Raw genomic sequence first — 12,082 nt, forward strand, 5'->3', positions numbered from 1 at the left:
TTCAAAATTGACCATGAGAAATAATAAAGGAAGGTCAATACAGGTCAATCGGACCTTTAAAATGACCTACAATCTTATTGTTTTGTTTTTAATTCACTATTCATTTTGGTAGCCATAATATCTTCAGCCTATTTTGTTGCCTAAAGAAGAAAGGTCTTTACTGATAGACTATTAAATGAATTCTTAGCACTGATGACAACTGACAAGATATATTTTTCCAGATCAAAGTTCTTCCAATGATTTATAATTGCTTTTAATTATACATGTTCATCATACATAAATATATACTCTTGGAAATTGTACCCAAGCAAACACATGAAATGTATATGCAACTAGCACATATATATGCATGTTTATACTGTTGTTGACATTATTACAATCAATATTTCAAAATACTATCATATTAATTCGAATATTTATAAAATCTCTAATGTATACAGACCCAGGTAAAATTCTTGTTTGTTGAAGCCAAATGGTCATGCAAAGAAATTTCAGCAGAATAATAAATAGTTCAGGCACCAAAAAAGACCTGTTTTAGAAGTTGTGTGATTCCTAAAAAGAGTTTTTAGTAGCTGCGCAAATCCTAATTATGCACAGGGTTGAAAGAATTTTTTTTAATGGAATGGCTTCTGTAAAGGAAGATAAAATGTGGCCTTTTCCAGGAATCCCAAAATGTTGTAATTACCTGGTAGCAAGTCTATGTAACTTGTTCTGGTAACTATAAAATTGTGCATATAAAATTTCTGTCAAGAATGACTTTTTCAGGACTTACTTCAAAATAACCTTACTAATAACATTGGCTACTAGAATCTTTTTTGTCCCTGTAGTGAATCTCAAAATTTTGGGGCCTTGTCTCTTTAAACCTGAGATATATTGAAGTCTGTAATATAAACATATATATATATTCGCAAGTCATATGATTACAGTTGTACTAAAATCATCAGATATTCCGACATATATTCCATGGTGAATGAGTAGTTGTCCGCCTATGTTGTGCTCTATCGCTGCCAGGTACATTGCTGTACATTGCTATCATCATGCATGGCCATTTTGTTTGGAGCCTACATAGTCCCCGTAAGCTACCATTATTTTTTCACTCCTATATCGAGTCAATCGTAAATTCCTACGCACTTCGTTTGTTATAGGTCCACGAAAGCCACCTTTGCGGAGAAGAGAGTCTATTGTCTGTTCTATGTTCCATCCTGTAAGGCAAAAAAAGAGTGTTGTAAAGGTTACAAAACATTTGGTTTATTTTGTTTAAAATCCTATTAACAGCCACCCTTAGCAAAATGCAATGGCATTAAAATACCATTGAAATAGCATTACTTCAAAACCATTGATAAGCCATTGAAATACCATTTATTTAGGTTGATCAATGCTTCTCATGAAGAACCATTGAAACACCATTTGAACACCATTGAAACGCCATTGAAATGAGCCGAAATATTTAAATTAGTTTGCTAAATAAGGTATCATGAAACAATGGTATTTCAATGGTTTTTCAATGGTATTTAAATGGTATTTTAATGGTATTTTAATGGCATTTCAATGGTCTTGGAAATAAATTTCAATGGTATATCAATGGTTTTAAGAAAAAAACAATGGTAATTCAATGGCATTCCAAGACTCCGTCTATCTACATGTATCTGAACCCAGGAACCTAGAATAATCAAATCACTTCTATATTCATGGTGTGGTTTTCTAGTGTTCAATTTACGGTGTTCATCAAAATTATTAATAAAACTCGAAGGGTGGTAACTCTAAATATGACCTGGGTGTCCTAGGGTGGTGGTAGATTTTTTTACTGGACTATCCCTCAGACATTGTTTGATCTCCATCAGTCACTCCATTCATTAAGCAGTCAAGCAGATCTTTTCCCTTGAATCTTCTTGGTTTTGTTACATTATGCTGTATTGTGACTAACATTGATAGGTGAATTGAATAATAGCCCACAATGAATCTGATGATGGGCTAATAATTGAGAAAACATATCCAACTTTAAATAAAGATAACCTCAGAATATTGCTTCTTTTTCATTTGCATGTGTTTATTTTATTAATTTCTGGTATCCAAAAAGAAGTACATAGAGAAACATCACTGGTGACAATATGTGTTTCTTTCAAAATAGCTTTCACCTTTTTGGGCATACTCAAGTATTTGAGATACTCTACAGAAATGCCTAGCTTAAATTTCAGTTTAAAAAAAAAAGAGAAATCAATACGAAAGCATGGCACATATTTTTTAGATTTTCATATTTGGTAATTATCTTAGACCAATATCATAAGTCAGGACAACTGAAAAAAAAGTCACATTTTTGTTACCATTGCAACAGTTTCTGGCCATGGTACAACATGCATGTCCGTCCTAGGCCTGTTACAGACATTCTATTTTGTCAAAAATTTAATTTTACATGATATGAAACATTTCTGCATGGATAAATATCATAATGTTTTGTATTTTAATCTTTGAATAAATTTTTAAAATTTGGATTTCCGGAGTTGCGTTTTTCTTCTTATATGAATTTGAACAAAGAAACAATTTATACAAAGGAATATGCCATTTCTACAGGTAAGAACAATCCAAAGACATAATGTTTATAACAGAAAAAAAGGTTTCCTTAAATGCATAGTGGTCCTAAACCAGTATTAAATGTTAATTACAAGAGTGACAATTACATAACAGGAACCGATTTAACAAGATGGACATTTTTGCAACATGGTTTAACAGTGTTGTTCCGATGATCGATCATATTTGATATCTAATCGAAAGGCAACCAATTCTTATTAATTGATTATGAGGTTCACTTTCACTTCATGTACTACCTAGAAGAGAACGACAGTTCTGTATTAGATTAAATTACTACCAATCATGTTATTTAATATAACAAGTACTAATTGTAAGGACAACCGTTAAATTAATGTCCCCCAAACTACCCCAACGGTCGTAAATAATGATAATGGAAGAGTTTTCACCGAAATCAAACAATATCTAAATTTGGGGGAAAAAAAAACCAGAAACCTCAGACAATTTTGTAAGTAGTACCATTCTGATCAGCTTCCCTCAATCCCATATACCAATCTGTACCAAAATCAAACAATATCTAAATTTCGACCAATCAGAGGCCACGAAATGGCAGCCATTTTTGAGTTTTGTTCCAAGACATGCACGTTGCACACCTTCTGCCCCCCAAGCAATACTCATGTGAAGTTTCATAAGGATCTGTCCAATAGTTTAGGAGGAAACTGCCGGACAAGTTCACCATGAAAAGATAGAAGAAAGCTAAAGAAGAATTTAATAAGAAATGAAACAAACACAATATGGCCCCCCAACTTTGTTAGGGGGACATAATTAATTATAAAATATTAATGATAACTGTTCATCGGTGAAGACTGTAACTCTGAAATGGTATGAATGAAAGATAAGAAACTGCGAGTGAGCGGCAGCTAGACATAAGACAAAATGTCCAAAGAAAAATCCCATTTGTTAAGCATTATGTACGTACTAGTATGCCAACCGATTAATCCTTAAATTCATTGTAGAAACTGCTAGAAGGAATGAAATAAATGCAAATTATCAAAATATTTATAAATGTTTGTCCATCAATGTTGAAATATCAACTGATTCCCAACACTACTTCTTCAACATCTGGGGACACAAAGCGATACATTTCTGTCGAATTTCTCAAATACTTATAGTTTGTCGTCACCCTCAGACTTCTTTCTTCCTTTCTGCTCTGCTCCCCTTACTTGCAACTCTTTCGTTTTGATAACCTATGGTTCCCAATCTTGTTCTGGATAGCAGTGATGTACTTCTTCTGGGATAGTTCTTGAAAGTTTAATGCACTGCATCTTGTATGGAGATATTCTGAAAGAATAGTACAATTATTAAGGCATTAATGTCCATTCTTTTAAAGTCGGTATCAAACTACAAAGTATTAAAGCTGTAATTCACATCCCTCGCTTTCGCCTCAAATTGCGTTAATCAATGGACCATGAGTCACTGCGGCAAAAAATGTCTCTTTTCGTTAATCAAGGGGTCATAACTCCTGCAAATAATGTCCCAACAAAACCTGCGACCTAGCCCTTTAGGCATTTGACCATGTCACCAACTTCCTTTTAAGCAAAAGCGGGGGATAAAAATTGAATGCCTTCCTGTTGAACATAACATATATTTCACTCGTATGACAGAACTTTGCGATATTCTGTCATACTCGTGAAATTACTGAATTACGTAGCTGCTTCTTGCAATTAACAAAAAAGATCTGTCATATTTTAAGTTAATTTCTTTTATAAAAAGCTATATACTGTTTTTTCTTTTACTCCTGACATTACTCATACCTTGTATAGCCTCTCTCTTGTTGATAGGGAGGGAACTAACACCTTTGCTGGCGGCCATTTCTTCAAATGAAAATACTAAGTCCAGAACTTTATTCAACAGGTACAATGCTGGATTTTTCATGGATCCAGCCTTGTTCTCTATGCCCCTTAACTGTGATGGATTCACAAGAATTTCAGCAAAGTGATCTTTGTCATCTGGATCTATGATCAAGGGAACGAGTCTCTGGGAAATATAATAAAGTAAATAGGTTAGGGTACACATTAAAACTTAATACACAATGTATTTATATAGCTATATTTTGGATACTTTGCAACAAAAAGATTTTTTTTGTATTTCAAGTTTCTTGAAACAAAGTCATTTTATCAGTTGTGTTGATAATTTGCAAGCAAATAAAAACATTTGTTATAATAATTACATAGAATATGAAAGCCATTAATACAGAAATTTAATGTGTACATTTTACTTAACCTGGGATTGATACTAGTGGTGGTCAATAATTCTTACTAATTTAAGTTGTTCTAAAGCATGGCAAAGTTGTAAATTAAACAATAACATATTTTTCTAAGAAAGAAATTCTCTTTCATTTTTAAATCTTTTTCTTTCAAACTGAGAAAATATGTACATGCAAGTAAAAAGACTTGACTTTTAATTGGCAAATTATTCAAATCCACACGTCTTTGTTGTTACCACTTTAACAAAATTGTCTGATGTCTTGGAAGGACTACTAGAAATTGTTAAGGATCGACTGAAAACTGTATCTGGTATATGTGGTCTTGCTGGCCACCTGATAAAACAAGTTGTAGTATTTAACACTGTTAACGAAGATTTTATGTGAAAGATAAATATTTCTAGGTACTGCATGAGTATGAGGCATATGTACATACCATTTCACTTTTCTGTGCAGATTTGACAGATGATCTTGGATTCCTGTCAAAAACCTGAGTATTTGGCGAGTTCATGGAGTGCTGGTTGTTCCCAAATATTTCTCTTCCATTAGATTCCCCCTGTTGACGTAATTGCAATGTCAGTAGCTCCAGAAACCCAAGCAAGGTCACTCTTTGGTTGTTGTCCAACTCTCTAAAGTAATCTATTAAAGGATGAAGAGAAAAAAAAGGAAATTTTCAACAAGAATTAATATGTTAAATCCCTATTTACAAGTATCGATCACTGTGTGATCTAAATAGTATTCTCAAATTGAATAGTATCATGATCAAGAATATAAGACAATGTCAAGAAGGATTTGTATACAATATGTATAATATACAACCCCTTTTAAGTTATCAGACAGAGTTTAGAGTTATTATCAAATAGCTGAAAATCCAACTAGTAATTATATGAACAAAGAAAAAATACCAGGCCTCACCGGACAAGCAAAATCAAATTTCAAATATTTACCTTAATTTGAATTTTAAAATGATATCCAATATATATGACTAGGGCAACAATCCACCAAGGTTACATATTGTAAAATTGGATGAATTTATTCAGTCTTCCAAGCCATTGTACTGTACAGACAGATGGATAAAAAAAACATACAATAAAAAGCATGAATTAGATTTTAAGATATATATCGAAACACTTTTTATAAATATTTTTTTAACACATACCTGTGATCGGATTACAATGCTGGGACATGGGCATGTGCACTGGATACACTGGGGTACTTGATATTTCATGCTGTACATCCTCTTGTGATTCCTTCGGGTTATCCCATGAATAATTGGCGTTGTAGCCATAGTACTGGTTTTCACTTCCAGAAGCCGATTGAACTGATGGCATTTCTGAATAAGAGAAACCATTGTGGTCCTGGTCATTCAAAACACTAAGGCCAGAAAACACAGCTTGTGATGTTTCCTGTTGACTATCCAAAACCAATTCTATCTTTTTTGTTGAGTACGCTTTCTTGGAGGGAGTCTTGGAATTTGTAATTGTTACAGAAGTAACTTCTGATGTGCATGTTTCTGATCTTGGCCTAATGCAAGTGTCAAATAGTCTAGTTTTTGTATGGCTTGTTTTTATGGATGGTGTCTTTTGGGTATCGCGGATAGGTGTGGCTTTGGAAGGAGTCTTTTTGGTCCCGCGGACAGGTGTGGCTTTGGAAGGAGTCTTTTCAGTCCTGCCGACAGGTGTAGCTTTGGGAGGTGTAAATGTCTTTTTGGTCCCACCTACAGGAGTGACTTTGGACGGTGTCTTTTTGGTCCCACCTACAGGAGTGCATGGCTTTGGACGGTGTCTTTTTGGTCCCACCTACAGGAGTGGCTTTGGACGGTGTCTTTTTGGTCCCACCTACAGGAGTGGCTTTGGACGGTGTCTTTTTGGTCCCACCTACAGGAGTGGCTTTGGACGGTGTCTTTTTCGTCCCGCCGACAGGTGTTGCTTTTGAAGGTGTCCTTTCCGTCCTGCTGACAGTTGTGGCTTTGGGTGGTGTCTTTGATTTTTCAGATTCTGACTCGGGCTCACTAGCTACATTGGCAAATGCAGACATTTCATTAAGTTTTATGATGTCTAGTAATTTTGGTTCTTTCGATTTAACAGGTAGGGGTGTACACGTTTTCCTCTTTTTTTTAGCACTTTTCTTTTCATATTCATGGTCACCTGCTATAGAATCACTTCTGTCCTTTTTTTGTTCTGGCTGTGATGTATGGTGCTGTATTTCATCACTTGCCTGCAGTAGTCTTTTAAGCTTGGTCGCGGCTCCTCTTTTTCCTGATTGCTTTCTCTCCTTTGCCAGGGACAAAAGTGTCTCAACAACTCCTTCATCTGTCAGGTTTATGCCTTCGCTCTTGGTGAAATTCATAAATGCCCGAGCAGATGTTGCACCTGATGAAAAGAAATCAAAACATTTATAAATAATTCGAAGTCTTAAAAAAAGGAAATGGATACGAATACATTAAATGGTTTAAACATTCACAATAACTCGCACAGTATATAAAAAATATGGCTCGAGCTCGATATATATAACAGCAGTCGTGCATCCATAGGCAATTAGTTTATATACTCTACATATACAAATTTACATGAAGCCAAAAATTCAAGGGAAAAAATATGAAAATGCGTGAAATACAGAAAGTCAAAAGTTGCATCAATTTTGGCTCGTCAATCATCAATGTAGATTATCTCGATCGCGACCTATACAGGTGCCCGATCGCGATCGTACATGTATCAATACACGGCGCCTAATATTAATGTTCAGTATTGAAACCAAAAAATATTGATTAACGTAATAACATTGTCTAAAATAAAATTTAAACAAAGAGAAATGAACCTTACTTAATCGTAAAATACTGCATGGATTTTATTTTAAACTTACTTCCAGAGAAAACAGTTGCATGAGCCTTCATACGGTTCGTCCCTTATCGATACTGTTCCGTCTTCATTAATTTCCTCCGTTGGATAATCTACGGAGACTGTACTTGTTGCTTCGTCTATGCATCTTACAGTTTGTTTTTTGCGGTTGACAATTTGCAGAGCTCTATCTGCCGTAAAGTATACAACAAGGTAATCTTCTTGTGTCGCCATCTTGCTCAAATTTGGTTTTGGCGCAATCGCAGCATCAGTGCAGCAGATATGCTTGAGTACAGTACCGGACACGATCGTGGTCAATTTTGTGAAATTATTTTTTTCCTTAATGCTTTAATAGCACCGCAATTTATATTTCTTTATCATTTTTTAAATAGGTTTAATTTATTTTGAAAGAAAATTTATACATTGTAATATTTCCCTCCCAAAAGAAACTACAGAGTCACGGAAACCTGTTTTTATGCTATGCACATCAAGCGCTGAGGCGATCAAGATTGAGTCAGGATACATGTGGTTGCATTGTCAACTAAGTAATTCCCATTGCCAATATAATGGAATGGTAAAACCAAGCCAAACTACGACGGTAGGAAGAGTGTATGCAGGGAGAAAATGGATCAACCGTACGCGTCAACTAGTAAGAAACGCAAGAGAGGACCTTATGGTTCTAAAAAGGTAAGATCGCCCCCATGTTCACTGCGCTAGAATCTAACTCAGAACATCAAATGTTTTTGAGATTGTCATATTTTCCTATCCGTCATTTAACTTACCCCTGATCAAGCATTTTCTTCATGTAGTTTGATTTTCTAACCAATTTTTTCGTCGTATGTTAGACGTAATGCGTACATACTCGCTCGTGCCGAAATGCATCGTTAGGCGTAGGAATTCTTAGACTTTTTTATAGTATGAAAAGCATAAGCTTACACACGCGGTTAATTAATTAATTATTAGCGGTACATAGTGCCATGCTGAGTCTTTAACGTTTTAGGGGTTTGTTTTTTGCTATATTTCTTTGTATTTCCTACTTTATTTTCAAAATTGTTTCCTGAATTCGGTACTAGATTTTAGAAGGATTTTGACAATCGTAGACAATTTGGTACATAAATATCCCAAGTTATATTCTTTTCATAATAGGCCTATTAATTAAATTATTATGCACCTGGTCAAACTGGAAAAGCTGTAAGAAACTGTCCATAAAAAAGTTGGGGAAATTCATAAAGTTTGAAACACAAAGAAAATAAAGCAAAATAAGAAAGAATTATGTGTGACAAAAAATTGGCAATTAAATCACTGTATTGGTAAAATTAATAACAAGAAAGGGAATGGAACAACTTTGTATTAGACAGTCTTATCATTTTTGTTTCATAATCATTTCAGGGGTCTGATGAGGACAAGGATTTTCAGTGCATGAACTTGGTTGTAAAAGAGGACCACAGACTTCAGTCAACTATCAACATTGTTTCCCCAATTGCATCACATCTGTCAGCTGAACAAACAGTACAGGATGATAATCAGGGATGTGTTACAACCGTTGATGACAAACAATTAACACAAACAGATGATGATGATGATGATGATGATGAAATATCATCAGCTGATGATCATGATGAACGATGTCGTGTTACGGATGAGAATATATTTGTTGAACATGAAAATGTCCTCAAGAACACACCTCAGAAACCAGCAGGAGCTAACAGTGATGTACAAGACTCTCTGACACATGAGGCTATGGATACTTTTTTCTCCAAGATGGAGGACAAAGATTTGGATGATGATATTGATGATTTGATAGACCAAATGTTACATGATAATCAGCTGCGAAACCAAGAAAATCTTGTGAATGATGAACAGACGGCTGTAATTCTTGAGGAAAGGGTTGAGGTCCTGCGGCAAATTACAGAAATATTTACAGACAGTGAAGAATCTAAAAACCCTGCAAATGATGAATCAACTGGATCAAGCAAGTTATTTCCAGACTCCCCGTACAGTCTCGGGCTATTGGTACTTCTAATATGTTGTTTCTTGATTCGTTTCCGGTTACCTGATGAAGCAGCAGCATACATGTTGAAAATATTCGCTGCTGTGCTTCCACAAGGACACAGTTTATTCCGTAGCTTGTATCACTTGAGAAAATTCATAAAGAAATTCACAGAAGACATGTTTCCCACCTTGCATTATTATTGTAGTAGCTGTTACTCAAAGGTTGAGAAAAATGACAAAGTGTGTATATCGTGCAGAAAGGATCTCACAAAGTCCGGAGGAGTTGCATATTTTGTACATTTAAAGCTTATATCACAACTGAGGGCTCTATGGAAAACTCAAGACTTTGTGAATGACGTTAGAAATCACAGATTCCAACACATTAAGAACAATAAAAATGGTAATCTTAAAGATGTGTATGATGGACAATTATACAAAAATCTTTTCGAAAACGGCATTCTGCAAGAAGAAAATAATTTGTCATTTTCACTAAATACGGATGGTGCCCCTCTGTTCAAATCTTCAAATGTAAGCATGTGGCCTGTGTACATGCTTATTAATGAACTTCCCATCGCAAAACGGAAACATCGACAGAATTCAGTGTTCTATGGTGTTTGGATTTCATCCAAAAAGCCTCAGATGTGGTCTTTTCTTCAACCCCTTTATTCAGAATTGAAACATTTGGAAACTGAAGGGGAAACATTTGAAGACTGTGATGGAAATTCATTCTTGTGTAAATGCTTCTTGCTTACGTGTACATGTGACTTGCCTGCCCGAGCTATGGTATACAATGTAAATCAGTACAATGGGGATTTCAGTTGCTGGTTTTGTTTACATAAAGGTGAAACACTTAAACTTGATACTGGTGGAATAGTTCATATTTTTCCATACAATAGTAGCAATCCAAAAGGAATTCCAAGAACAAAGGAAAGTATTCTTGAAGATTTGACAAAGGTTCAAACCAATGTGGAAAATGGTGTGAAAAAGTTCACAGTTCACGGACATAAAGGACCTTTCTGGTTTCTGTATCTGACATATTTCAATGCAGTATATAGTTGTGTGATTGACTACATGCATGGTATTTGCCTTGGAACTACCAAGCAACTCATGAACTTGTGGTTTGGTGCCTCGAATAAGAGTAAACCGTACTCTGTATATCATGCGAAACAAACTGTTAACAAATTCTTGTCAGAAATTCGTCCGACACTATTTGTAACCAGGGTCCCACGGCTGATAGATGACATCGCTCACTGGAAATCATCAGAATTTCGTAACTTTTTACTTTATTGGGGTATACCAGTGATGAGCAAAATCTTGAGAAAGGAATACTTTGTACACTTTTGTTTACTTGCTCGGGCAATCTTTTTGTTGTCCATGGAAAACATATCCCCGGTAGACATTGCAACTGCTGAGGGAGCTCTTCTTCTTTTTGTAGAGAATTTTGAAAGGTTGTATGAAGCAAGGTATACGACTCTGAATCTTCATCAATTGATTCATTTGGTTGATTGTGTTAGGCACACAGGACCTCTGTTTGTGAACAATTGTTTTATTTTTGAGGACCTTAATGGGTACATAATCAAACATGTACACGGTACACAAGGTGTTGAAAACCAGCTCGTAAATATTATTGGACTTGTAAAGGCCATTCCTATAATGTATGACAGATACTTTAAGGGAATAGATGATTGTGATTATGTTTTTGAGCTGTATCATGAGTTATCTGACAGTATAGCTTCAAGAAGAATTCATAAACATGAAATTGAAGATGGTATAGTCAGAGTAGGGAATTTATTCAATGGGGAACTAAGTGATGATGAATTTGCTGCCATTTCTAATTATGGAGTACAGTGTACTAGGAATGTTTCAAAGTATTATAATATCAATATGTATAAGAAGGGGTTTTATGTATATGGGAAATTGTACAAAAACCTTGTAAAAAGACAGCAGCATGTTATAACATTTTTTCATGAGAATGACTACAAATTTGGATCTGTGGTGTATTTCATGGAGTCAAATGATAAGACCGGTAATAAAATCAACCTCGCACTTGTTGAACCGATGAAAAAAGTCAAGTCTGTTGGCAGTGTTTGGAAAATAGAATTTAGGAAAAGTTGCATTGCCATCCCATTGAAGTGCATAACTAATATCAACAATTTTGTGGGAATAACTGGTGATTTCTTTGTATGTCCTCCTCCAAATAGGTATGACCGTGACTAGAATCAAGTTCATATAATTCCAGTTTACATGTAATGTTGTATAGGGGTATAACTTCTACAGAATTTGAAGTTGAAACTTCAAAAATATAGTACTTTACTTCTATACATTTATTTTATTGTGTAAAGACAATTGACATGCATGTATTTGCATTGCATATTGTTTACATTAATTATGCAAATGTACTTTTATACTATAATAATAAAAGGTAGTATCATTCTGTAGAACTCAGAATTTATATATCCAAAATATA

General features: G+C 34.9%; 2 protein-coding genes across 2 annotated transcripts; one reads left to right on the forward strand and one right to left on the reverse strand.

Annotated features, from left to right (window-relative positions):
* Nucleotides 1-1,821: 1,821 nt before the first annotated feature.
* On the reverse strand, nt 1,822-7,857 carry LOC117341795. Its single transcript, XM_033903658.1, has 6 exons — nt 7,752-7,857; nt 6,586-7,158; nt 5,946-6,542; nt 5,223-5,425; nt 4,338-4,560; nt 1,822-3,864 (listed from the first exon to the last, which is right to left on the reverse strand). The coding sequence occupies exons 1-6, from the start codon at nt 7,855-7,857 to the stop codon at nt 3,743-3,745; spliced, it is 1,824 nt and encodes a 607-aa protein (XP_033759549.1). The 3' UTR covers nt 1,822-3,742.
* Nucleotides 7,858-8,011: 154 nt separating this feature from the next.
* On the forward strand, nt 8,012-12,049 carry LOC117342212. Its single transcript, XM_033904267.1, has 2 exons — nt 8,012-8,310; nt 9,013-12,049. Exons 1-2 carry the CDS (start codon nt 8,248-8,250, stop codon nt 11,830-11,832), a joined length of 2,883 nt encoding a protein of 960 aa, XP_033760158.1. The 5' UTR covers nt 8,012-8,247; the 3' UTR covers nt 11,833-12,049.
* Nucleotides 12,050-12,082: the final 33 nt, after the last annotated feature.

The sequence above is a fragment of the Pecten maximus genome, chromosome 14 (genome assembly GCF_902652985.1).
Source record: "Pecten maximus chromosome 14, xPecMax1.1, whole genome shotgun sequence".
NCBI lineage: Eukaryota > Metazoa > Mollusca > Bivalvia > Pectinida > Pectinidae > Pecten > Pecten maximus.

Bases quoted from the DNA above. Each gene is read 5' to 3' on its own strand.
- LOC117341795 (XM_033903658.1), bottom strand. From the start codon at position 7,857: ATGGCGACACAAGAAGATTACCTTGTTGTATACTTTACGGCAGATAGA. The intron at 6,543-6,585 runs GTGGGACCAAAA...GCACTCCTGTAG, and splicing joins GTCCAAAGCCACTCCTGTAG to GTGGGACCAAAAAGACACCG. The intron at 4,561-5,222 runs GTATGTACATAT...TATATTTCCCAG, and splicing joins CTGCACAGAAAAGTGAAATG to AGACTCGTTCCCTTGATCAT.
- LOC117342212 (XM_033904267.1), top strand. From the start codon at position 8,248: ATGGATCAACCGTACGCGTCAACTAGTAAGAAACGCAAGAGAGGACCT. The intron at 8,311-9,012 runs GTAAGATCGCCC...TAATCATTTCAG, and splicing joins GACCTTATGGTTCTAAAAAG to GGGTCTGATGAGGACAAGGA.